This window comes from Podospora bellae-mahoneyi, chromosome 4 (assembly GCF_035222275.1).
Source record: "Podospora bellae-mahoneyi strain CBS 112042 chromosome 4, whole genome shotgun sequence".
Classification (NCBI taxonomy): Eukaryota; Fungi; Ascomycota; class Sordariomycetes; order Sordariales; family Podosporaceae; genus Podospora; species Podospora bellae-mahoneyi.
In genome coordinates this window covers 3454869-3480362 of record NC_085883.1, presented here as the reverse complement: position 1 = coordinate 3480362, position 25494 = coordinate 3454869, and the positions used below count along the sequence as shown (strand labels likewise).

At 53.8% G+C, this 25494-nt stretch overlaps 11 protein-coding genes across 11 annotated transcripts; 9 read left to right on the top strand and 2 right to left on the bottom strand.

Annotated features, from left to right (window-relative positions):
• Positions 1-826: 826 nt before the first annotated feature.
• QC761_405310 (uncharacterized protein) lies at positions 827-2886 on the top strand (the record flags this gene model as incomplete). Its single annotated transcript, XM_062878815.1, has 3 exons — positions 827-1211; positions 1269-2058; positions 2114-2886. 3 exons carry the CDS (start codon positions 827-829, stop codon positions 2655-2657), a joined length of 1719 nt encoding a protein of 572 aa, XP_062732739.1. The 3' UTR covers positions 2658-2886.
• A 688-nt stretch (positions 2887-3574) lies between these two features.
• On the top strand, positions 3575-4246 carry QC761_405320 (uncharacterized protein; the record flags this gene model as incomplete). The annotated part of the gene is made up of 1 exon (XM_062878816.1): positions 3575-4246. The coding sequence occupies one exon, from the start codon at positions 3575-3577 to the stop codon at positions 4244-4246; it is 672 nt and encodes a 223-aa protein (XP_062732738.1).
• Positions 4247-4689: 443 nt separating this feature from the next.
• On the bottom strand, positions 4690-5172 carry QC761_405325 (uncharacterized protein; the record flags this gene model as incomplete). Its single annotated transcript, XM_062878817.1, has 1 exon — positions 4690-5172. One exon carries the CDS (start codon positions 5170-5172, stop codon positions 4690-4692), a length of 483 nt encoding a protein of 160 aa, XP_062732737.1.
• Positions 5173-5963: 791 nt separating this feature from the next.
• On the top strand, positions 5964-6914 carry QC761_405330 (uncharacterized protein; the record flags this gene model as incomplete). The annotated part of the gene is made up of 1 exon (XM_062878818.1): positions 5964-6914. The coding sequence occupies one exon, from the start codon at positions 5964-5966 to the stop codon at positions 6912-6914; it is 951 nt and encodes a 316-aa protein (XP_062732736.1).
• Positions 6915-8616: 1702 nt separating this feature from the next.
• QC761_405350 (uncharacterized protein) lies at positions 8617-9757 on the top strand (the record flags this gene model as incomplete). The annotated part of the gene is made up of 2 exons (XM_062878819.1): positions 8617-9366; positions 9425-9757. The coding sequence occupies exons 1-2, from the start codon at positions 9160-9162 to the stop codon at positions 9755-9757; spliced, it is 540 nt and encodes a 179-aa protein (XP_062732735.1). The 5' UTR covers positions 8617-9159.
• Positions 9758-12559: 2802 nt separating this feature from the next.
• QC761_405360 (uncharacterized protein) lies at positions 12560-14114 on the top strand (the record flags this gene model as incomplete). Its single annotated transcript, XM_062878820.1, has 3 exons — positions 12560-12751; positions 12815-13250; positions 13306-14114. 3 exons carry the CDS (start codon positions 12560-12562, stop codon positions 13617-13619), a joined length of 942 nt encoding a protein of 313 aa, XP_062732734.1. The 3' UTR covers positions 13620-14114.
• A 376-nt stretch (positions 14115-14490) lies between these two features.
• Positions 14491-18002, top strand: QC761_0071200 (uncharacterized protein; the record flags this gene model as incomplete). The annotated part of the gene is made up of 2 exons (XM_062872710.1): positions 14491-15380; positions 15557-18002. The coding sequence occupies 2 exons, from the start codon at positions 14491-14493 to the stop codon at positions 18000-18002; spliced, it is 3336 nt and encodes a 1111-aa protein (XP_062732733.1).
• Positions 18003-19890: 1888 nt separating this feature from the next.
• On the bottom strand, positions 19891-20906 carry QC761_405390 (uncharacterized protein; the record flags this gene model as incomplete). The annotated part of the gene is made up of 4 exons (XM_062878821.1): positions 20271-20906; positions 20176-20216; positions 20070-20117; positions 19891-20013 (listed from the first exon to the last, which is right to left on the bottom strand). The coding sequence occupies exons 1-4, from the start codon at positions 20446-20448 to the stop codon at positions 19891-19893; spliced, it is 390 nt and encodes a 129-aa protein (XP_062732732.1). The 5' UTR covers positions 20449-20906.
• Positions 20907-21694: 788 nt separating this feature from the next.
• Positions 21695-22084, top strand: QC761_0071180 (uncharacterized protein; the record flags this gene model as incomplete). Its single annotated transcript, XM_062872709.1, has 2 exons — positions 21695-21814; positions 21863-22084. 2 exons carry the CDS (start codon positions 21695-21697, stop codon positions 22082-22084), a joined length of 342 nt encoding a protein of 113 aa, XP_062732731.1.
• A 192-nt stretch (positions 22085-22276) lies between these two features.
• On the top strand, positions 22277-23398 carry QC761_0071170 (uncharacterized protein; the record flags this gene model as incomplete). The annotated part of the gene is made up of 2 exons (XM_062872708.1): positions 22277-22731; positions 22792-23398. 2 exons carry the CDS (start codon positions 22277-22279, stop codon positions 23189-23191), a joined length of 855 nt encoding a protein of 284 aa, XP_062732730.1. The 3' UTR covers positions 23192-23398.
• A 316-nt stretch (positions 23399-23714) lies between these two features.
• On the top strand, positions 23715-25359 carry QC761_405410 (uncharacterized protein; the record flags this gene model as incomplete). Its single annotated transcript, XM_062878822.1, has 2 exons — positions 23715-24046; positions 24106-25359. Exons 1-2 carry the CDS (start codon positions 23771-23773, stop codon positions 25357-25359), a joined length of 1530 nt encoding a protein of 509 aa, XP_062732729.1. The 5' UTR covers positions 23715-23770.
• Between the last annotated feature and the right edge of the window lie 135 nt (positions 25360-25494).

The following is a 25494-nucleotide window of genomic DNA, read 5'->3' as shown; positions in this document are numbered from 1 at the left end:
GGGTTCTCCTGTATGCAGGAGAGCTAGGAGACGTGCCCTGATGCTCCCATCATCATGTCCTCGGTGGTGTCCACCATGCTGCGTGCAATAGCATCACTTTGTTTATGTTCTGTGGCGAGAAAAGTCCCTGCTTGCAGCGGCAAAAATAGACACACTGGAAAACAGACATCGTCTCCGGACACAGGGCACTCGGTGGATACCAAACATCACAGCAGACGGCCTATGACAGCGATACCTAGGCAACATGCTTGTGTGATAGATAGCCCACCGAGTGAATTGGAGAGCTGTTCCACGCATCAAGAGAGCCCTTAGACGATAGAACTGCTACACACAGGAGAACAAAGCCTGGAGAGACCTCCGCTCTTAGCCGCCTTGATCAACAGTAGTCAAACTTCTCCCGGGAAAGTATCGAGATGCGCGGGTTTCAGTTCCTCGTGGTTCTTCCGCAAGGACACCGGCAAAAGCAGCAACTGCCACACCATAGTTCCGACCACAGGGTAGTGCTACCCACGGATACGTTGATTGTGCGCAAGTGTATGCGCATCTCGACACGCTAGTCAAGGCACAAGCGACAGACTGCTGCTCGTGATCAGTGCCATCTCAGAGGTGAGCTTCTGTCGATTGTATGGCTGTGCACACTTCAAAACAATCAAAGTCCTTTCGCCAGCTTACATAGAGGGCTCTGGTCTTCCCATCGACTCTCCCACAAGTCGTTCCATCTCGTTCTTCAGAGCCTTAGTTTGCACCACTTACCGTTTTTTCGTCATTCGTTTACTCAACATACCAACTTCGCGACTCAACACCGCTACTCGTGACGTACCGTACCATGCAGCTCGTTACCGCGGGCCTCCTGGCCCTTGTCCTTTTGGTGGCAACAGTGGTACATCTTATCAAAGAATTTCAAAAGATTAACGATCCCAACGGACCGCCCGGCCCAACACAGCTTCCTTACATTGGCAGAATCCATGACTTGCCTATAAACTTCATGTGGCTCAAGTTCAAAGAGTGGGCGGACAAGCACGGAGCTGGCGGCTTCTACCGAACTCAGATGCTCGGCGTCAACGTCCTGGTCATTACCGATGAAACGGTTGCCGAGGACTTGCTGGTCAAGCGGGCCAAGTACAATTCGGATCGGCCAAACATTCAGTCGCTGTTTGACTCGAAGAGCTCCGAGGGCTCCATGGAATACCTTCCCTTGATGGGCAGGAACAGTAAGCATTGCCTCGCTCTATCACGTCGAGCCTGCTCTGATTAACACGGCCGTGCAGAATACTGGGCTCGCCAAAGAAAGCTCACCCATGCCTACATCACCGAGGCCACCAACGTCAAGTACAACGGTGTGATGTATCACGAGGCGAAGCGCTGGATGGCCAACTTGATCCAGAACCCAGACAATTTCCAAGCTTCGCTCGAGGATATGGCTGCCAAAGTCATGTGCCAGCTCACCTGGGATGATCCCTCTCTGAGTACTTACTGCACCAAGAGTGCTTGGGGTTTACTCCGACAGATGTCCCCCGCTGGCCCTATCACCAATGTCCTCACCCCGCTGTGGCATCTGCCCATGTTCATGAACCCATGGAAGAAGGCGGAGCGCAAGCGTCATGATGAGCAGTCGGCATGGTGGCAGGAGCGATATCTTACAACCCGTGACAAGATGGCACAGGGTGGTCGGGTCCGCAATTGCTGGACACGACAGTTCATTGAGAAGACCTCGTTGAAGACCAACATCTCTGGTGATTATGAAGCCTCTTGCGTCATTGGAATGCTCGCGCTGGTCGGCATCTTCACCGTCGCTGGACCGCTTTCGTACTGGCTGGTTACCATGGTTCACTATCCGGAATGGCAAGCCGCTGTGCAGAAAGAGATTGACGAAAAGTGTGAGGGGCGCATGCCTACGTTGGAGGATGCGCCTAACCTACCCATCTTGAGAGCTTGCATCAAGGAGACCATGCGGTGGAAGCCCAATGTCCCGACAGGTGTCGCCCACGAGACGGAGGCGGACGATGTTTATAACGGCTACTTCATTCCCAAGGGCACCCGCCTCTTGCCCCTGGACTGGTAAGCCATTGACTCGGCGCTTGAAAGCTGTGGGCACAAGCTAATGACTCTTCAGGGCTTTCCTCCGCAACCCCAAGAAGTATCCTGACCCTGACAACTTCCGGCCCGAACGCTGGTTGGAGCCTGGCTGGCCAACCTTCCAAGCGCCCCTGACACAGTTCCCAACCATCAAGGGCATGACATCGTTCGGATGGGGCCAGCGCCAATGTCTCGGCATGTCACTCACCCAAGACGAGTTGATCGTTGCTTGCGGTGCCTTGGCATGGACCTTCAACCTCAAGCCCAAGCATAACCCAGCGACTGGAATGAACCATCCCGTACCGCTTGACAAGTCCAACTCGCTGCTCATCATCAAGCCAGATCCTTTCCAGATGTCATTTGAGCCCAGAAGCGAGAAGAGAAAAGAGGAAGCACTCCGTCTTTGGGCCGAGTCAGATGCGCGAGATCGTGCCGACAGAGCCAAGTTCTTCCAGGAAGCGAGGCTAGCACAGCAGACTGCAATTGCGCCAGACAATGGTCTGTTTGATGTCCTTGCAGAGAAGAAGGACGAAGCCTCAATACAGATGAGAAGGGTAAACTCTTACGGGCCACAGGTATAGCATGCCACGTTGGATATAGACAGTTAATGTCGGATCATGAGGCGTTATTAGAATTTCTCTTTGTAGGCATAGGTTTTGTTCGAACTGGTGAGCTGGATACTTGCTTGCCCAACTAGGTGCTGTTGGAAGGGAGGATTGGGAGGATTCTTTGGACATTTGTAACTTGGATTCTGGGATCGAGTGTTTTCTCGGACGATATTCTAGGTTGTCAATTGAAAGACGATATAATAGTCTGAACAGAGGAGAATGGCCCGGAGGCAAAGTGACAGAAAGGTATCGTGGGATGATAGACTGGCGATGCGAAAGGCAATGAAGGCCGGCCTGGAGTTAAGGTTGGGCCTACTGGCAAGCTGTTTCCATCCTGTACGACTCGGGCCGGACGCTAGGTATGTTGGACAGGAGCATGGCAGGCGCTGGATCGAGCTAAGCTTTCCTGACTCGGGAGCACGGCAGGCAAGGTAGGTAGGCAGCTTGGAGAGGGGAGCTGCTCCCGTCTTCATGACTTTTGATTTGGCGAGAGTAGACATGTCTTCCCCATCGGAGGTCCAGACCAGTAATAATGAGCGCCATTGAACATCACTTTTCACCGAAACACTGCCAAGACACTTCCACAAACATTGAAGCCGTGACTGACTCCCAAGACATTGCGTGGTAAACAGCCGAGACCGACAGCGTAAACAACGTGTCAGGCTCCTCCCGGGATTGACGTCAATGATGTCGTCGGTTCGTTTTTGCGTCTTCAGCCTAGTGTAGTATTTACCCCTTTTTGCCCTCAAAATCTCAGTTTTCAACTTCACGACGGCCTCGTTTTCCCCTCCTCTTTCTTTCTCATCGCCTCATCCACACAAACGCATGCACACACCCACACCCACACACACACACACACACACACACACACACACACACACACAGCAAAAATGGTCAGCCTCCCCACCCCGGACGCCATAGCCGGCACAACAATCGCGTTCTCCTTCATCCTCCTCGGCAACGCAATCACGCAGTCCTTCATGGGCGTGCCCGCCCTCCTGATCGACTTCCCCCGCCCATCCTCCCCCGACCACCCCCGCGCCGCCCGCCTCTTGGGTCGCCAGTGGCCCGTCTTCTGGCAGGTAGGCAATGTGTTCTTCCGGCCCATCTCCACCCTTGGCATCCTCGGGTATGGGTACACTGCCTTCTCGGCCTGGAGATATGCCTCGGCGATGGCGGCGGAGAACGGGTGGCATACCGCGCTCGTGCCTGCGCATGGGCAGGTGGAGAGGGGGAATTGGAAGATTTGGGGGGTTTGCGCGCTGTGTCACTTGGTTACTGTTGTTCATAGCGCCTTGAACATGCAGCCGCTGAATGCGAAGTTGGAGGGGCTGAGTGCGGTAGAGGTGGTGGATGGGGGGAACAAGAGGACTGATGGGATTGTCGAGGGGGCGGGGAGTAAGGGGAAGGGGGGAGTGGATGTGAGTTTGGCAGAGTATTATGCTAGGAGGTGGATCAAGTTGAACTTGGTGAGGGCGTTGATGCCGCTTGTGGCGGGGAGTTTGGGGCTGTGGCAGAGTTTGGGGGCGAAGGAGGTGCCGGTGAAGGGGGTCATTGTGTAGATTGGATGTGTAAAGGGTATTATTGGTCAAGAGATTCAAAGGTAAAGAGGGGTCTGGGGGGTGGAGTGGTATTGTTTGTGTCGTCAACTGGAACAAATTCAAAGGGTTTATATCAATTGCTGACTCCAATCTATTAAAATGCTAAGATGAAACCATGAGCCCGCAAGAAACTGGGGCTTAAAAGTTGTAACAAGCCACATAAAGACGAAATTATCAAAGAGCCAGAGTTCTGTGGTCAATGTTTCGATCAAACCCGCTCTTGTTCCCACTGAAGAAATGCCACCAACGTATAATTCAAGAAATAATGAAAAATGAGAAGATAAATGCTGCGGAAAGAAGCAAGTACAAAGCGAAAATCATGTCTATCATAAGCTCATCAGACTCCGGCAAACAAAGTCCCCCACGGTTGAATTGAAGGAAGAAGATGTGCTGCAGGAAGAAACTCAAGTAGACAAAGCCACACTTCTAAACAAGGCCTCTTTGGCGCTGCCAGCCATATCGGTGCTGCGGACATCCATCGTGGGCGCATGTCTCTTCTTCATCTCCACGGCCTTGAAGCTGTCGACAAACTCCTCAATGGCCACGACCTGCTGGCCGTCCCTCGACAGACGCACCATCAGGACGCACTCGTTGACCCACTCGGCGCCGTTCTTGAGGATGCCCTCCATTCTGGCGTTGATGACGACCATGTTTTGCCTGTCGTCCTCAAACATGGTGAGAGGGACCATGTGGAAGGTGTGAAAGATGGAAAAGATCTCGCCGGCGTGGTGGGCGAACTCGTCTCTGTTTCGGAGGGGCATGTCAAGGCTGGCGGGGAGGACGTGGTGGGTGAAGTCGTTGGAGAGACGCTCGGTCATCTTGTCGACGGAGAGGGAAGAGTAGCCGTCAAGGAGGGCGTGAATGGTGTGGAGGCGGGAGGAAGACATTTTGGTTGACTGTTTCGATTCACGTTATTGTTGATGGTGTGTATGTGGTATGGATGGCGGTGATGTCGAAGATGGCACCGTGATGATAATCAGATGTTGGGGATATCGTCTATTAACAGTCTTTCATTTCCTTCCCCATCACAATGCTGTTCTATTAACTATTCTTGATCCTGCGCGCGATACTTCTTTCCAATCCTGAAACACGCGCTCCCGTTGCCACCGCGACGAGACATGTTCGCGAGAACGATGCCATGCTGAGTTCATTTCGTCACTAGCTGCACCCGTTGTTCCAAAATTGGATCGAGTCAGTCCGGACCTCTCGCGGCTATGGGTGATGACGGGGTAGACTACCTAAGGGATGACAAATGCGAGCAACGGCAGGCAAAGAGTTGCTTTCGCGGCTGCTTCGACTCCCGCGATGGGTGACAAAGCACCAGCCGGCTCGGCACCAAGAACTAAGACGATGCGCACCTAGCGAGCAAGCAAGCTGCGATGGCTTGTATTTCAAGGCACTCGACCCAACTTTAATTGTCTCTCGCCCCTGGATCTTGTTAAGTATTTGCATCTGCCCGTCTCGTCTTCCAACATAGGGACAGCAGCGAGTCCCGTTCAAATCCAGCCGGTGACGTCTGCACGCGTCATTCAACCCTTTCGACCCAGATCATTCGTCTGCGGGGTTCAGATAGCCATCCCAACCGCTGCATAACCACTCCTCAAATATCCTACCACCAGCCTGCAACTGCACTCTAAAGCCTTTCTCCCCCTGGTCGTCTGAACATCCACCCGCCAACATGTCCAAAGCTCTCCTCATCACCGGCGCAACCGGCAAGCAAGGCGGAGCCGTCATTGACGCCCTCGTCGACCGTAATGCCTCCGGTTCCTCCCCTTTCACCATCCTCGCCGTCACCCGCCATCCAGATTCCGCCTCTGCCAAGCGGCTGGTCTCCCGCGGCCCCAACATCAAGCTTGTCAAAGGCGATCTTGACGATGTCCCTGCCCTCTTCGAAGAGGCCCTCAGGGCAAACGACAACAAGCCCATCTGGGGTGTTTACTCGGTGCAGGTCTCCATGGGTCCCGGTGTCACGGTCGAAAGTGAAGTCAAGCAGGGCACCGCTCTCATCGACAGCGCCCTCGAGGCAGGAGTCGAGCACTTTGTCTACTCCAGTGTTGAAAGGGGCGGTGATGAAAAGTCGTGGGACAACCCTACCCCCATTCCCCATTTCCAGTCCAAGCAGAAGATTGAGACGCACCTGCGTGATGCCCTGGAGGGCAAGCCGGGTGCTGCTATGGGGTGGACTATTTTGCGGCCAGTGGCATTCATGGACAACCTTGCCCCTGGCTTCCCTACCAAGGTTTTCATGGCTGCGTTGAGGAACTGGCTGGGTGACAATGGGAAGCCGTTGCAGTGGATTGCCACGGCAGACATTGGTGTCTTTGCTGCCATGGCATTCGAGGATCCTGAGAAGTGGAACAGGAAGGCGGTTGGGCTGGCGGGTGATGAGTTGACTGTTGAGGAGCTGGGTAGGGCGTTCACCAAGGCTACTGGACAGCCTGCGCCGATCACGTACTGGTTTTTGGGCAGTGCGTTGACGTATGCGGTGAAGGAGATGGGAACCATGATTGCGTGGTTTGCGAGCGATGGGTATGCAGCTGATATTGAGGCGAGGAGAAGAGATTACCCGGGTCTGATGACGATGGAGCAGTGGTTGCAGAAGAAGAGTGGATGGGCTCAGTCAAAGTGATGTGGCTTTGATTGTCTTGCAGTGGTTGTTACGGAGGATGGCCTTAGCTTTCGTCGAATTATATATATATATGTATGCTACCTTCTTAGGAGACGATATTGTTTGATTTGTCTTTCTGGGAATTGAGATACCAGACATGGTGTGATGTTTTATTTGTCTGGGCGTTCCAACCATCTTCCAGAATCGTAATGCATGGAAGCGCAAACGGAGTATCATTATTTTGATATTTCATTTGAAACAGACATTCTGGCCGAGCTTCCCGAAAGGACGTCGTCCTTCCACACAGGGAAGGCCGGGTGGTATATATCTTCACAAAACAACACGTCTCTCCTCCCTGCTACCACAAGCCCACACAGATAGTTGACCATTAACCCAACAGAGCACTGATCAACTTCAGAAATATTCGGACTTTTATCTCTCCAGCTCATCCGAGTCCTGTTGAGGTTCCTTTTGCTGAGACTTCTCCGCGTTCGGTGGGAGTGAACGCTGAAGGTGTTGAGTTTGGAATTAAGGCCGAAACTAGGCCAAGGCTTGCTGAGGTTATCTTAAGTTCTTAACCTTCACTCGTGAAAAAAATATTTATCTGGTTCCTGAGAGGCGTTCTGAAGATCCAGCCCCTTTGTGGGGCGTTTGCTGGTTAAGGCCTACGCTTTGTATCCAGTTGACCTCTCAAAGATGCTCTTAAGTACTGTTCATCCCACAGCAAGAGAATGCACCTATCAAGTAGCAGGTAATACCCCCACGATGTCATTCATGAAGAAAAAGGGAGGAAAGCCTCCCCTCACTGGTGGCCCCAGTGGAGTCATCATCAAACACAGCCCCTCACTTGCCATCGTCACGAGCAAAACAACGTTACTATCCCGAAGACTCACACCCGACGCCAAACCCCAAAGCCCACATGTTACCTAACCACCACCCCATATTTCCTACCTCTTGCCGAAGCCGTTACAAAAGGCGTTAAGCTATCCGCTGCAGCCGCCTTCCCCCCCCCCGCACCAAGAAAGCCTCAGGAGCTCGATATCAAGCCAATAGGAGCTGCAGCTCCGATCTTTATCCCCTTCAAGCTTCACAAACGTGGGTGGAAATCTACGATAAGAAGCCTGAAGCGAAAGGGTGGTCCTGGTGGACTGGCAACAGGCTGCATAAAAATTCCCCATTCGCAGAGACAACCCAATTTGATCTTTTTGTTCGGTGGTACAAGATGAGATATTTCGGGACCGCAGCGGCCACAGCGCGGGAAAGAAAGAAAAGACTTCCTCGCTGACCAGACGAGGCTCTAAGCTTGGCGGACTTCCCATTGAAAGACGAATTTGCTTTTTTGGGATGCTAGCGGCTGGGGAAAAGCTTGGTTTGTAGTTTTAGTGGTGAATTGCTTTCTCGACGGGTGCTGTAAACGCAGATGGATATTCCATCTCCCATACAGGTGATGATTTCTTCGGGTCCTACTTCCTGGATCTCAAAGCCACTCCCGCTGAACAACTCAACCTATTTTCGACAGCTTCGTGAGTGGTTGCCACCAATTAGATAGCCAAGCGTGGCACGAGGAGCGGTCTCGTATGCGGCTGGATGTGGTGTCTGCAGCGACCCCTGTCGCCAAGACCAATATTGCTTCCCTCGCTCGCCAGCTCGCTCACAAGAGTGATGCCCAAAGCTTCTTTAGACGTTGAGACTGGTCTGGAAAGCATCGAGTAAATGGAAATGTCGCTTTGTTGCTGTTGTGTTTCTTTCTTGAACCTGAAAACCCGGGATGGTCTTCAATAGCAGGATCTGGACTCCCCCCATCTTGCCCTTGGTCGTGGGCAACCAAGCGGGGCAGAGAGCTGAACCAAAGTGTCCATCGGAGGTGTCACGCCAAAGAAAGTGCGGCTGAACGAAAAGCGGCCAGAAATTTACCCCATTGGGCCTGACGACCGTGGGCCTGGAGCTTCCCCATGGTGAAAGACCCTGGTCTGATTTCGAGTCTGCCTTGCAAACGCTTCCGAACGTGCTTGGGCACAATGCGGAGCGCGAAAGGGAACTCGTCTGGCTCCAGTTGGCACTGGGGCGGCTCTGCTATCAGATGTTCAGGGTAACCCTCTCTGCCTTAAAGCCACGGCCCCCCGCCGAGAGCCTTCCGGCCCCCTTCCTTCTTGTGTGTTGATTGACCTTTCTTGATTTCACACCTGTTGGGTCCTTCATCTCCAACTGGACCACGTCCAAACGACACCACATTGGGTATCGCTCAAGACATCCGCCCGTCTTCAACATGTCCGAAGTCAAGCCCCCAGTTCAGTACGCTTCGGCGCCAGTTGCTGCACCCTCCGGAAGCCAGGAGCATTATGTCCAGCACACGCCTGTGTGGATTGTGGTGGCCAGGGGCGCCCAGGTTTTCTTTTCTCTCATAATCTTGGGTATGGCTGGCGCTGTCATCCATGACGTGATGATTGAGGAGCTCGCCTTTGGGATCGCTTGCGTGAGTGCTCGACCCAGCCGCTTGCCTTGGCCGACATGCGCTGACCTGTGCTACCTAGGTTGTCTTTACGTGGATTGTTATCGGTTACGTTCTCATCACCGAGAAGGTTTCAGGGGCGCGTGAAGCGTATAATATTTGGGCTGTGCTGTCGCTTGATTTCTTGATGGCGGTTTTGTGGCTCGCCGCCTTGGGTTCCATTGCTGCCAGACGGGCACGATTCGTCGTGCCCGTCAGTACTTCAAATTGCCGTGATGACGGTTCCGCTGTCTCCAGCAAGACTTGCGATGTATATCCGGTGAAGCGAGCCCTCGAGAAACGCGGTGCCGTCTTGACCCAGATGGGGCTCGGCTTGACAAGCGGCGCCGCAGGTCTGAGCGCGCTCATGTGGTGAGTAACCCTCTCCGGTCCTTGATGATACTCAATTAACACCCAAGAAGGCTCCTCTTTATCGCCACGCTTGTGTACCATGGCCATACATTCCGCCTTTGGCACCAGGCTAACAAGAAGCCTGCTGATGCCGAGCTGAATGCCCAAGGAACCCCGATGCTTGCCACACAGCAACAGGCCGCCCCTGCTCCTGGACCAGTCTACAACTCCCAGCAGCAGTACCAGCCCCAGACCCAGTTTCCACAGCAGTACCCCCCCCAGCAACAACAACAACAACCACAGCAACAACCACAGCAGCAACAGCAATATACTGCCCAGCCACCTCAGCAATATCAACAACCGCAGGCTCCCTTCCAACCGAGCCCTGTAGGTACCCCAAGCCCGTATCAACAGCAATATCAAACGCCCCAGCCGACGGGCACACCCCAGCCATATGCCTATCCTCAGCAACAGCAGCAGCAGCAGCAGCAGCAGCAGCAGCCACATCCGTACCCTCAGGCCGCCGAGGCTCCTTCACATCCGTACCCTCAGGCCGCTGAGGCTCCTTCACATCCGTATTAACCACCGCAGCAGTAGACATGGTGAAAAGGACTGCCATGGTTGAATGAATAGACGTGAGGGTAATGTGGTATATATAATGGGTGCACGTTGGGTAATACGTCGTTTGAGGAGGTCGTTATTGTAATTATGAGCGTTCATGGTGGAGATCAAATTTGAATGACACCTCCAGAAATTCCACGAAGCATCCCATGTCTGTCCAGGCTGAAATGGAAGAATAGGAAGCGAACCAAAATTGAACCAAAACACCTGTGTTCCCGGCGTGAGACAGTTGCTGGAAGCCAGTTGTCGTCTTTTGGGAGAGTAGCAGGCAGCCGAGGCCCGGTTCGGCCGTGAGAAATGGAAGTCAGGAACAGGGGTCGATTGCAGAGTATCATGTCGAAGGTGCGGCTGTTGCTGAGAGTGTGTTGCGCACCTATATCACATGGCATGGTCGATGGGTTTAATAATGCCTCTGTCAAAGTTCGGCTTCGAACGGCTTCCTCACTCTGTCAACACTGTAGCGAGAGGACAAAAACAGGAGAACTGGACGTGCTGTTCTTGCTTTTCTTGAGAAGAGGACCCCTGTGCCCATGGTGTAAGGTCCCAAGATTGAGCTGTGTTTGAAAGCTGCGGTGCGAGGGATGTCCAACAGGCGTCGGCAGCCACCCTTTCAAAAAGCCGAGATCAGCAAGATTTGGTGAAACGTCGTAGCTGGTTCCTGCTGCCGAGTAACCGTTACTTGCGAGTTTGGCATAGCGGCGGTACCAGTTTCCATTCATGGACTTGGGCCATGTGCTCCGAGATCTGAGGACTGAGCCTGAAGAAGATCGAGAAGGTTGCTGGCGTGACAGGCGAACTAATTATCTCGGGCCGCATGGCGTTTTGACGTATGCGTATGCTTTAGAGACAGATGTCCCTGCTAATCCCCGGGGCAATCTATATGCAGCTGCGCCAAAGTCATGTGCGACAGACTAAAACGAGACTGAGAGGCTTCCATTCCCCACCACTCAAATCCACTGCACCACTGCCGAAATGCTTATTTTTCCAAGTGCCGTTAAGAAGTGGAGAATGGTGGGGTTATGATCGGCGCAACTGCCGCGGGGTGGTCCACTGCACAGCCAAACCGCTGCTCGCCTGCTGTCAGAGAATGACAGAGACATTCTAAAACCAGAGTCGGCCACCCGGCCCACGGAAACATTCCACGAGGAGGCTCACGCGATGGCTGTTCGGAGGACATCCGGCGGGGGGCATGTGACGCTCCTTTCTCGGACACAACGTTGGATACCTTGTGTAGAGTGACAAGCTGGGATGGATGGATGGAGATATCTCCGTCCTTAAAGGGTATGAACCATCAATGGGCGGGCAGTTCGCCTGGCTCTCCCTGAAACGGGGCGGGCGTCCGATCCGGAGATTGGTCAGCTCCCCGGAGCAGCTGCAGGTGCCTGACTCCCAATCAGCACAAAAGGTTCCACGGCAGGGACCCGGCTTCCATGTCTCCACCATCAATGGATGTTTGGCCGGAAGAAAAAAGATGATTGATCTCCTGGTCAATGATGAACGAAAACAAGAACAAACACGAATCACGCTGATAAGGGGGCCTGACACTGCTTGGCGGTGGCTCAAGACACCCGGACCTGAGAATGCCGGCTAGGGAGACCGTTCAGATATGTCTCTGACATCACCGCCCTGCCCGCCCTGCCACCTTTGACAAGCGATGAGCGGAACGCGTCCCAACCTCGTATCTCAACCTGTTCCCAAGCTGCTCTTCAGATGCCACACAGTAGAGACACAGACTGAACCCCGGTAGGGATCCCGTGGCGGGAACATGACGGCCATCCATGTGCGCTGCAGATTGTGTGTATGCGGGTACCAGAAGGACCCGCATCGCAGCTTTGATCCCAGGGCAACACAGAGCTCTGGTAATGTACCTCACCTGAGGCCCCCCGGGAGGTACGGTACGTACGGGGGGTGTACGGAGGGGTGTACGGGGGCATGGGATGACGCCGAGCATACCTAGCACAATATATCGAGAGGTCCATTCCACTTGGGAGGTATTTCTTTCTGGGTTCCGCCTCTCCCTCGATCCCACAAACTTTTTCCCCTCCCTCACACACACCCAAACCGCCAACCTTCGTTTCCACCACCACCATCACCGCAAGGGCCGAGTGTCAAACCACCACTTCAAACTTCAGGAAATCTCTACAACGAGGCGACGCTTCTTTCTGATCATTCTATTCGCCTGGTCCCGACTCGAATCATCGCAAGGATGAAGTTCCACGTGATCACCCTGCTCACAGCCATCTTGGGTCCGGCCGTGGTGGCGGCCCAAGGCGTTACCGAGAAGATTGCGCCGACCGCCACTGCTGCCGCTGGCTGTGAGCCCACCTTCGATGGTAAATTCGAGATCGCCGTCGTGGATGCGGGTAGTGTCCAGAAGCGCGACTTTATCGAACACAAGGTTAGTTGTCGGGTCGGCATATGAATGGGTGACAGAACTAACCTACTTGTTGCGTTGTAATAGAAGCGCACCGCTTGCACTGGCAACGGTGTCCTGCTTGCCGAACTCAACGATGGAGTCATTACCGATTCCGCTGGTCGCACTGGCTACATCGCCAGCAACTATCAGTTTCAGTTTGACGACCCCCCCCAGGCAGGTGCCATCTACACGGCTGGTTTCTCCCACTGTCCCAACGGCTCCTTGGCTTTGGGTGACTCCGCTGTTTGGTACCAGTGCCGCTCTGGCAACTTTTACAACCTGTATGATCGTTACTGGGCCGAGCAATGCTCTCCAGTTGAGATTCTGGTGTTGCCCTGCGGTGGTGCCGGTGCTGTCGACAATGGCCAACGCACAGTCGGCACCGAGATGGCCACCACCACCGTGGTGATCCCCTTGGCGGATGGGCAGCCTCAGGTTGTCACGACCACTGTGCCAATCCCGATTTGCCAAATCGGTGATGGTAAGTTGCTCCGCTACTCTTTGCTCTGTTGACAAACACTAATCCCATCAAACAGGCCAGATTCAGGGCCATACCACGCCCTGCGCGGCACTGACGGTTCCTCCCTCTTCGGCCGCATCTGTCAACATCCCACCTGTCTCTCAGTTCTCGGATGGACAGATCCAAGTTACGCAGAAGCCCGCTCCCACGCCTTCTGCGGCTGGTGGCCCTCTCCCGCCAACGAGCAACGAGACCCTCCAAACCCCGGGCGTTGTTCCCACAGAGCCAGCCGTCGTCCCCACTAGAGCTCCGGGCGTCAACTCTGCCGGCAGATTGCAAGTGGCCTCCGCCCTTTTGGTCGGAGTCGTCGGCATCTTCTGCCTTCTCTAACCGCCTTCCACCGCCAGCCTAACCGGCAACTCATCTCTACCAGACCATCTTTTTCACGAACCCTGACCGCCTCTACATTGTTAATTCTTTTTCTTTTCTTCGGGCAAGGCGCGTTGTTTTCTCGCCTTTTAATGGTCATCAAAAAGCGGGGGGATCTGGGGGAAAGGGGAATCATGGGCACGATAATGATGAAAGCTAGGGGAGGCAAGCTAACACGAAGATTTCACTTGTGTTTACTTTTGAGGTGGGTGGCAATTTGAGGTCGTTTTCTTCTTTCCAGCTTTGTTCTCGGGATTTCTTTTGCAGTTCATGATGACATGGGGGGAACAAGATACATGGAACGTAATCAGGGGGGGGGGTGATAATTACATAGCTCCCCATTACTGCGGCGATCATTTTTTTTTTGGACGCTTCGTCTTTTTTGTAAGTAGATGGGCTCTCGAGAGAGGAGGGCAAGCTTTATACAATGGGAGAAAGATATCTCGATAACTCTGGGCGCACTGTCGTGTGGTAGGGCATGACATGACCTCACCCCACCACTCTGAGGACATCACCATCGGCGGTCTGAGTGATGAGTCAAACATGAAACCGATGAGAGCTGAGGTGTGGAATGAAGTGGACGCGGACATGCCGCGATGATGATGGCGTCTGTCGTGTTGGGTAATTATGCGGAATCCTGCAGTGGTGTGGTGGGGCAGCATTTGGGCTGCCATATGGTTCGTGCACTGTTTGCTCGCTGCCAAGATTCCCATACCCCGGGGCTTTTCCGGCCTGCCGCATCCATTATCCATCTGCTTGGCTGTCAGCCATCAGCAAACATTCTGCGACGACCATCCTCATCAACACAGCTGACGTCTACACACCGCCCACAATGTCGGAATACTGGAAATCAACCCCCAAGTACTGGTGCAAGCACTGCTCCGTCTACGTCCGCGACACCAAGCTCGAGCGCGCCAACCACGAGTCTACAGGCAAACACCAGGGCGCCATCAAGCGCTCCCTTCGCGACCTCCACAGATCCGCCGAGCAAGAACAACGAGAGAAAGACAGGGCCAAGAGGGAGGTGGAAAGGCTGAATGGAGTTGTTTCCGCGTCAGGGAGTGGGAGCGGAGGCGCCGGTGCGAAGAAACATGGCGGCAGCACTAGCAGCGCGCCACCACCACCAGCGCCAACAGGGCAGCTATCACAGGCTGAACGACAGAGACAACTGGAGCAGCTGGCCGAGTTGGGGGTGAATATCCCGACTGAACTGAGGAAGGATATGGCTATGGTGGGGGAGTGGAGCGTCACTTCTACGAGGGTCGTTGACGATGGAGATTCTGGCAATAAGACTGCTGATGATACCAAAGATGAGGGCAGAGCGGTGGGAGTCAAGAGGGAAAGAGAAAGGACAGAAGAAGAAAAGGAACAAGAGGAGGCTCTGAATGGGCTGTTCAAGAAACGGAAGAGGTGGGGGGTTGGATCGAAAAGCATGCCAGAAGAAGAGGATAAAGAATTGGAGGAGCTGCTGAGTGGGACGATTGTCAAGACCAAGAAGGCGAAGGACGCCGAGGTTAAGGGCGAAGTCAAGGGGGAGGAGGGTGCGCCCGAGGCTCCAGTCATTAAGAAGGAGGAAAGCCAGGACGGGCCTGCTCTGGAAGCCATCCAAGACGTCCAAGATGAGGCGCCTCCAGCCATGGTCAAACAGGAGCTCGGCAACGAAGAGCCGGCTGTTGCAGCGGTTGTTTTTAAAAAGCGCAAGCCTAGAAACATACGGCAAAAGTAGGGCCATGGGTACGTAGAATGTCTAAGAATCAATGATACCCACCCAATGGTCCCGTTGTGAGGACGCCCATCCGTCCTCATTCTTGGCGATCTTCTGTCTTGGCGACTTGGTTGCACAGCGTGACAGCTTCGGTTCAAAAGGCAACGGTCCCTCTACAGGTACACAACCTCAGACCTGGCACCTTCTCCTCCTCCTTTTTCGAGACTGCGACGATGAGGGCCTTCCGCGAGGGCCGTCCCAACCCGATGCTTGCCGAGTATCTCGAGCTTAGAAAGCAGGAATACACAACATTGTACGATCGATGGTGCAACGGTGCCCAACCTTACGACTTGCCTCCCCCGCATTGGCCTCCGGCAAAGTCCATGCTCAACCGCCTCCCCCACGAACTGCACCTCCTCATATTCTGCTATCTGTACCAGGCCGACCTCTTCCACCTGGCCCTCACTTGCCGCTACTTGGCCGACCTTGCCATTCCCGCCTTGTACTCCCGCGACGTTGCTGAGTTCGACTGCCTCTCCCTCCGATGGGCCTGCACCTTCAGCTTCCTAGAAACGCTCGACCGGGCCCTTTCCCATGGCGCGTCGGTCAACCACCGATTCGACCACGGCACCGCGGTAGACTGTACCTGGGTCATCCGCGATCCCGATTTTCACGAGTGCATGTTTAACACCCCACTAAAGCTCGCCATCTGCATAGATGACGCCTTGCTGGTGCGATCACTTTGCCAGAGAGGCGCCGACGTCAACTCTCCTGACAGCTATTCGGTCAACTGCTACGCCTACCGACTGAAAGCTTCATATCCTCTCCACCGCACCATGGATGACACACCCAGCCTTCAGCGTGGAAACCCCCGTATTGTTCAGGCCCTTTTGGAGGCCGGCGCCGACCCCAATCTGTACACTGGCTGTTCCTGGCCCTTTTATGGCCGGTACCCGTACAACGCACGGCACGAGCTACCTTTGGGACTTGCAATGCAGTCGTCCGTACCGGCAGAAACAGTCCAACTCCTCCTCCAACACGGGGCTGATCCGCTGCTCAAAGGACAGTACGGTACGTGCCAGAGGATTTTTCACTTGAACTCGCGCCCTGATGTATCCGCCCCGGTGATCACGACCAACATAACAAGGGATGCATATCCGAGCGGGCTGCATGGTGAACTTACTCCCCTGATGGCATATCTAGCGTCCAGTGGCGGGGACACTTGGTCTTTTGACGAAGAAAAGGTGCGGTTGCTGTTGCAGTATGGGGCTGGTCGTGATGCTCAACGTATAGTTGCTATGCTCGCGAGCGATCAGGAGTGCCCGTGGTATAACATGGATAGAACCCCCGAGGTCTTCCGAATATTCGCCCTAAGCTTGTCCCAGCCGCCTGGCTTAGATATGGTGAGTTTCGCCCAACGCGAGATTTCTCCTTTTCTGGCTGTTACTCAGTTGACCGACCGCTGGATAACACACTGCTCCACTGTCTACGGGCTTGGTCACACGGCTACAGACTTCCTTCAAATCACCTCTGGCCTGCTAAGACGCATGGGCGAGGCATGCGAGACGGACGGCGAGACTCTGTTCGGCAGACCCTCCGCCGCCGTTGACACCCGAGACTTATCCAACAACTACAATTCGACCTGGTGGACCAGTGATTTGACCGCGCTCCGCTGGGTCTGTCTGCCGTTTGGCTTCCTTGGTTCTTCCACCCTCGTCACTTCTCTGCTTGCAATGGGAGCAGACATGGACAGAAGAGACTCGGAAGGCATGACACCACTTCACTTCGCGTCCATGTTTGCCTCGGGGGACAGGGTCCGTCCTTTGGTGGAGTTTCTCGGCGGTCCAGAGATTTCTGGCCTGACAATCGACGCCCGTGACGTGGTAGGTTGGACCCCGCTTCACTTTGCCTGTTTCTTTGGTCTGTCCACCCAGCTCGACGAGCAAGTAAGGGCAGCACGCCTTCTTCTCGACAACGGTGCGGATATCCACGCCCAGACCATCGGTGGCTGGGCACCTATTGCACTAGCTGTCAAGAATGCAAATCTCGGGCTGGTAAGGCTTCTGCTAGAACGAGGCGCTCGCCGGAGGGACATGTTTGGGCCTCCTGGATACGAATCTCTACGGGCCAAGATGTTCTTTTGCAGATGTCTCGGGCTTTCTTCGTCCGGCAGTGGACATTGGCGCGCTTCCCGCCAGAATCCGCGACGGGGTAGCAGCCTGACGAGACGAGTCAACGAATTGAGGCGCTTTGCTGCTGCGGCCGATGGTGGTGATGAAGAGTATTGTACGCCCCAGGTTCCACTGCTTTTGACCCTGCCACGACATGCACCATCGAACAGCGCGTACATTGCCAACCTTAGGGCTGCCAATATATTCTATGAACATGAGACGCTCTCGTTGCTCAATCCCTTTAGTAGGAACTCGCCAACTTTGAATGGTTGGGCGGAACTCATCAGGACCAACGTCGATGAATATGCGGATCAGGTGCTGGGCAACCTTGCACGCAACAACACGACAAGTGCGATAAGGGCGCAGCTTTTCTCCAGGGACGGCATGTACTATGATAGAGCACCGAAGCTGGCTGTCCAGTGTGTAGGTAGGTGCTACATTCGGGATGGTGATGACGATGAGGATTGAGGTAGGTGGTTTGCGTCTGAGGGCTAGAATGCGTAGGGTTGGTGCTTTTTTTTTTCAGGTTTGGCTAGGCAAGGTAGGTCTCGGTCAGTGTCTGGTTTGTGTGTAGGATCCAGTCAATTTGCCTCAGGATGTGGTTTGTCTGAGGCGAGCTTTGTACAAGGCACAGTTACTGCAGGCTTCACCTGTTACTCTTTATTTTGCCCGAGTCACCGGTCGAAGGAGAATAAGGTTTGTCCGCTATCTGCCTGTTCCAGTGCTTGCCTTGCGACGTCCAACCCACCCAATTCACTGGGCTCATTGCCACTTCTCCATGTGAAAGACATGTTGTGACCATCTAACATACACTTGACCTGCCCCTGACCTCATCGAGCCAAACCTTCATCCCCCGTCATCATCATCAACCACAGCCAACACGAGCAATGTACACCGTACTCCCCGTCAGACAGTTCCTCCCCGGCCTCTACTTTGAGCGGTGCCTTGAACCGCCCCACCCCCCTCCCCCAACCCCAGACGAGAAACAGGTCCGACTGCGGTCAACAGCCCGAATCAAGCGGCCCCAACCCCCGCCCGGAATAACTCTCTTTCCCACTATTCGCCTTGCCAAAAAGGCCTACCAGCTGGGCATCACAGCCACCGACGACTTTGAAGCCATGCCCTGGGAGGAGATAGTCCCCGACGCGGAAAGGCTGTTTCACTTTTCCCGGCGTGGCCGCGGTGAAGACGTTGAGGACGGGGGGTAGGTATCTCGGGCGGATAGAGCACCAGTATTTTGCCGGAGGGTTGTCTCCGTTAGATTGGGAAGTTTTGTTCTTCTGAAGGGTCCTGGGAGGGGGTGGCGGCTGGGTTGAGGGGGCAGTTCACCAGGGCGGGGTTGAGCGGGGAGGAATCTGGGTGGTGTTTTGGCGTTGAGACGACTGAGAACTGCAGAGGAGAAGGTTTTGGAGATTCAGTCGGTGTTGTTCTTTCCGCGGGATAATTACGGGAGGTTATTACATCCTTCCTGGAGGCAGCATGGAATTGTCATCCAGGAGTGGAGGGAGAAGATCATTCTCAAGGTGGAACAATGGGCGGTTGCGTCGTCGAGGGAGGACAGAACGGTCGTGTTGAAGAACGGGTTCGAGGGCGGAAGTTGGGACTATCGTGCCTACCGAGGCGGCACATTTGTCAACGTCTACAACGAACTCGAGCACGTCAGGTGGGAACACGATTTGGGAGTATTCTCTTTGTGACGGAAATTGGCATAGTCATTTTGATGACGATGGGAATGTTGTCGGGGTGGGCTGGTTTGGGCCAGACTCGGTGTCAATGTGCGCGAGTTGGATGCACTTCTTACCACCAACCCACCAGGGATCACAGCTAAAAAGCAGAGTTGGTCCGATTATGATCTACTGGACGCCTTTCTGCTACCTTCTGTTGGTCCAGTGAAGAAGATCAAGGAATGGATGGAGGACAAGGGTTATCAGGGGGCGGTGGAACGGGGTTACCGACCTGATGAGTTGTGCGAGTTCGAAGAAAAGGAGGATCAAGAACTTGGGCAGCAGCAGGAGGAAGCGGCCACATCTGAATTACCAAAGAAAGTATACAGGTGGCCCAGATGATCGATCAGTGGTCATTTGATGATAATTACACCACGCGCAAGGAATTCCCCGTCAACCGTCGCAGAGATTCCGCGGCCATTTGCAGAAATGGCCACCGGCTACCCCACCGTCGACTTGAAGCTATTTTACAGGACTCACCAAGAAGTGAGATCCTCGACTGCGAGCCCATCATGAATGATTGGTTCTTTGGCTACGATAACCCGGAGAAGCTGTCAGAGAGCATGGATGAATTGTGGGAGCTGGATGGCGACTAGATAGATGGCTATTCTAGATTGGAGTCAGGATGCTTGCTAGTAGTGGCTCTCCCCTGTCATGCCCTTGCCCTTCTTCTTCTCAAGCATCGCCCGCTCTTCTTCCTCAATCTCCTTGTCAATTATCGCACCTTTCGAAGGCTTGTTGTTGTTGAGGGTCGCCTGGCAACTGTTGTCAGTCCAATCCGCGTCGAGTGATAAGGGGCAAGTCAAGGTACCGCTAGGGTTGGGTCATTCTTTAGGGCGTCGGCCCGCTCTCTCTTGAACTGTGGAGGAGACATTGTCAGTATAACTCTGGCTGGGCAACAATGGATCGTGTCATACCTTCTCCTCGCACAACCTGTTCACCTCGCCAGGTTGATCCTCTGGAGCATATATGTCAGTGTGCATGGCGGAGAAGGCGGAAATGTTGGGAATACTTGGCATGAAACCCTTGACATTCTCCCCCGAGTGCTTCGTCATCTCGTCAATCTCGGATTTCTTGATGTTCTTCTGGTTGGAGTCCTCATAGATGTTAGGGAACCCAACCTTGGAGTTTCCGGCGTAGGACATGTTTACTTTGTCGCCAATTTGCTTGGCTGATGCTGTATAGGACATGGGGAAAGTTGTCAAAAACCAAAAGTGTAAGGTAAGGTTGCAAGGAAATGAGAGGTTGAGAGCGGAAGAGCGGAAAGGGCAGTGATTTTGTTTGCAGAGGCCGATATGTCATCATGATCCGGGGATGGGTGGGTGCACAGATGTGTCCGTGTTGGACAAAATACACAGAGATGGGTCACAAGCCACAGAATCAACGTCATGGGTGTTGGTGTGCACTGGCTATTGACGGCGGGAGGGTCCGAGAGTGGTGTTCGTCATTAATACGAGAGGTTCATGCGCCTGAACCTGCCAGGCCCTCCAATAATTTCGGGTGTGAATGTTCCCCGGTATTGCTGCAGCAGTGATTATCAGTTTCAACTGCCCTCATGAAGGCCGATGAGCCAAAATGCCATTGAAAAGCATGGACGATAATAGGTATTTGAGATGAATTATGTCATGCCCAGTTTGTTTGCATAGGGGATGGCAGGTGGCACTCTGCCAAGTCTACGGCGGGGTCTGTTGCGTCCTTGAGAGAAACCCGGGTTCAAATGAAACACCACTGGGCGTATTAAAGGGTATCTCTACATTATGTGGTGTTTAAATACAATACTCGCCTGTTTCACATGGGCTCGTGATCTACCTTGAATCAGAGGAAGGTAAGGCTTATCTGGCGGCTCGCGAATCGGAGCAGGAACTTTATGGCTTCCGGTTACCACTGACCGAGTCCCCGGAGAGGTCATCATTCATTCCTTCCTCTTGCACAGGGGGAAGGCAGAGGGTCAAGCTGTCTGTTTGCAGACCCCATGAGTTTCTTGCCCACCTGACCCAAATACAACCCACCACCCAACCAAATCCCCGACGGCTTTGACGACGGCATCACGGTATCGTCCTTCAATTTCCTTTTGCGCGCTTTTCTTGGCACTAGTTATCGGTATTCAGTTTACCAAAAGTGTCACGAAATCAAACTCCACGTAAGCGGACAAACGAGGACATTGGACGACGATCTCGTGCAGGCCTGTCTTGCTCCCTTCTGGTCACCAGCATCTGGATTCGAGTTCTTGGAAAATAACTCGCTCAACCGGTGACCAGAACGTCATGTAGCCCGCCTCTTCTCTTTTCCTATATAAACGACCGTCTTTGACCTAGTTCAGCATTGGATATCAACTCTTCTCTCGGTCGACAACCCTGTCTTCGACCTCATCGCTTTGCGGCAGCTTCGTCTTATACCTTCTACACCACGCATTCTCAACGACACCCATCAGCCCAAATGCATTACCCTCAGCTTCAACTTGAAGGATATACCCCCGGGGGCGGTCCGAGAATGCGCTTGCTGCTTGTCCAGACGGCCCATGGCCTGACTCCTTCTTCGGGCGGCTACAAGGCGAATGTCTGTCTCCTACGCAACCTGAGCAGGCTGGGCCATGCCACTGCCCAGGTCTGCTATGCCTTCCCCGAGGAGCTCGATAAATATGCTAGGAGAGCCAAGGCCAAGGGAGTCTATCCTGGCGTGATAGGCTTGGAACCTGTCATTGTCACCGATGGCAAGAACCAGGAGCACAAGCTCCATATCAACGAGTTTACCGACGAGTGGGGGATACTCAACACCACCATTGCGCGTCATGAGTTCAAAGCTGCCTATCCAGCCGACGAGTTCTAGGTGGAATCGCGGGCGTATTTGGAAGTAGGGCTCCTCTCACTGTCTCTTGTTGCTACCCTGAAGCTGACTGCCCTTTGTGCTCAACTGTAGAACGATGATCTCAGCAGCCGCATCAAGGGCCTTACTGGAGTATACTCCAGAGCTATAACCGACTTCAGACCTACCCACGTTCTTTTCAACGATTCCCTCACCATGAAGCTCACAGCTGGTCATGCTCTTCGGCAGACGTTCAAACGGGTGTGTATTGTGCACTCGGCGGAACAAGTTCCTTTTGGTCCCTACTGTGCAGGTGTAGAGGGCCACTGTATCTCCGCCAAGGTGGAAAATGAGATGCTGCGCAAGTTGGACGGGGTCTGGTCCGTGTCCAAGGCCATTCAACGTTACGCATGGGAGCATGGCAGGCTTCAGACCAAGTTTCTGGCGCACACACCTTGGACTTTTCTCGATGTTGACACTGGTCGGATGCCGGCTATTCGAAACAATGTCGACAAGGAGGAGATTGGTATGGTCAACCCGGCCCCCATCAAAGGCTTGGATATTGTGCTTGGCCTGGCTGCCAAGTTCCCACACATGAAGTTTGTCACATGGACTAGCTGGGGGTCCAAACCTCGACACATTGAGAGGATAAAGGCTTATCCCAATATCCGGTGTGTTTTTTCTGTAGCTACTGTGCGGTGGAGTGCATGACACTAACCCATGGATGACAGCATCGAGGCGACTACCCCGAACACCGACGACATTTGGGACCGCATCAAGATTCTTCTCGCCCCATCCATCTGGCACGAAGCCTGGGGGCTTATTGTCACGGAGGCGCAGCTTCGTGGTATACCTGTCATTGCTTCCAATTCTGGCGGACTCCCTGAGGCCAAGGTCAACGTCCCTCCCATCATTCCCATCAACCCTGTCACCGGTCATCAGCGAGATGAGAATGGGGACTACATCATTCCAGATCAAGATATTGGACCTTGGGAGGAGGCTTTGGAAAAGCTGATGACGGACCGCGAGGAGTACCTCACCTTGGCCGCTTTGTCTGCCGTAAAAACAGCAGGCTGGCTTAAGAGTGTTGGCCAGAGGACTCATGAGAGATGGCTACAATCCATGATGTGAAGGGAAACTGGGAAGAGGCGACGGTTACGCCGAGTTTTGCAAGGGCTCTAAAGGACATAATCAGTGACCAGGATTCTTGGTCCACGGTTGTCCTTCCTTGTTTCTCTCGAGTTTGATGAGGGGATTGCCAATTGAGGTAGCAGACGTACTGATTAGCGTAGTTGAGATATTGTTTTCCCTACAATCTAATCAATCATCCTTTTTCCACTCTCCTTATCGATGGTTGTGGAAAAGCCGCCTCTTTAGCTTGGATTCAGAACAACAATCTGCTTGCACTGCATTATTGCACGCCACGTCTGCCTCGTTACCGCCTTGGCTTACATTAGAGCACTGGATTGCCGACCCTCATTTGCACGCTTGGTACCTTACACCAAGGCAGAACCAACAGACTCATCGCATGTTGGTCAGCAAATTTGACAGAGCTGTCCAGCAGGTGTGGTAGCTTACTCTACTTTATGGTTACACGACAGGTGCCCGAGAAAAGTAAGATGGCCCTTGCATTGGAGAGTTACGTGGTCGGGTGGTGGGATTCTCCCGCTGCGGGGATTCCTATGTTTCTGCAGGATAAATAGGTACTTGATGAATCTCCGACTGGGACTGGGACTTTTTATTGTTTCTTGTCATCTCGTCGTCAAAATGCGGAGCACGGTTCTTGCTACTGTGGCCTTGAGTGGTTTCGTGCTCACTTTGGCCGATGGGAAAGGCAAAGGCAAGGGCAAGGGCAATGATCGTATCCGGACCATCTACAAAGATGTTGCTATTATCGGGGGTGGTGCTTCAGGCTCTTACTCAGCTGTTAGGCTGAGGGAAGATTACAACGTCAGTGTGGTTGTTATTGAGAAGAACTCCAATCTTGTAAGTTTCATCGTCCTCGACTCACTGACGGCACTGACGAGAAGTTTACCATACCTTAGGGAGGACATGTCAACACATTCATTGATCCTGTAACAGGGCGTGGCTTTGATTGCGGAGTCCAAAACTGGATCGAGATTGGTGGAGCGCGAGCTTTCTTTGAAAGATTCGGAGTCGAAATGCAGCCCAATGTTCGATCGACAGCCGAGACAGTGTCTATTGACTTCACCAACGGCGAGAAGTTGACCAATTACAGCCCGCCGTCTGCAGCTGATAGAACCGCTGCGCTGCAGAGGTATCTCGAAGTCGCCGAGTCCTTCCTCCCAGTATTGGAGCCTGGATGGTGGACATTCCCCCTGCCACAAGACATCCCAGCCGATCTGCTGCTGCCGTTCCGCGACTTTGTTGCCAAATACAACCTGACGGCTGCTGTACCCATGTTCCACGCCACGACCGGCTTTGGTATCCATGACATGATGGGTCACTTGACGGTCTGGTTCATGCGCTCCTTCAACGTCAACCTCGTCCGGGTCCTGTTGGGCATCGAAACCAGCATCGTACCCGTCTCCCGCAAGAACCAAGACCTCTACGACCGTATCCTCACCTCCCTCGGCGCTGACGCCTTGACATCCACCACGGTGATATCCACCGAGGAGCGCTCCTCCCGCAAGGGCGTGGCTCTGATCGTGAGAAACTCTGCCACTGGTGTCAAGACGAGGATCGTCGCCAAAAGACTGCTCTACACAGCCATCCCCAGCGAGGCAAACACCTCGCCTCTTGACCTCGACCGTGAGGAAAGGTCCACGCTCGGCGAGTTTAACTACAGCGCCAGCTACGTCGGAGTTGTCTCTCACCCTTCTTTACCCCTCAACAAATCCCTCGTCAATATTCCGGCCTCGGCCCAGCCAGCCAACTGGCCCGAGGCGATTCCCGATTACCCCTACAACACCCGCTTCGAGAACTACGCCGACTCGTCCTACTTCCGGCTCATTGCTGTGGGCGACCAGACGTTCACTGCTGCCCAGGCCAAGAAGGTGATTGAGGACTCGTTTGACAAGCTGGTGGAGGGCGGGGTGGTGAACCAGACGAGTCCTGCGCAGAGGTTGACGTTCCACATGTTTGAGCCGCATGGGTTGGTGAGTGCGTATGTCACGAAGGAGAAGCTGGAGGGCGGGTTCATCCAACGGTTGAACGGGCTGCAGGGGAGGAGGGGGACGTGGTATACGGGGGCGAGTTGGGGGGTGCATTTGAGCACGAGTTTGTGGATTTTTACTGATACGGTGCTGGAGAGGTTGGTGGGGGATTTGAGGGGGTGAGACGGGGGGATTATCTACCTAGTCGTGCCGATGGTTAGATAAAAAATGGAGGAAGGGAATCGTTTAGGGATTCGTTTCAGGGGCTTTTGGCGTGCGCTGCCAGCCGCGGATAGCCGCTCACAGCTGGCGGTGGTG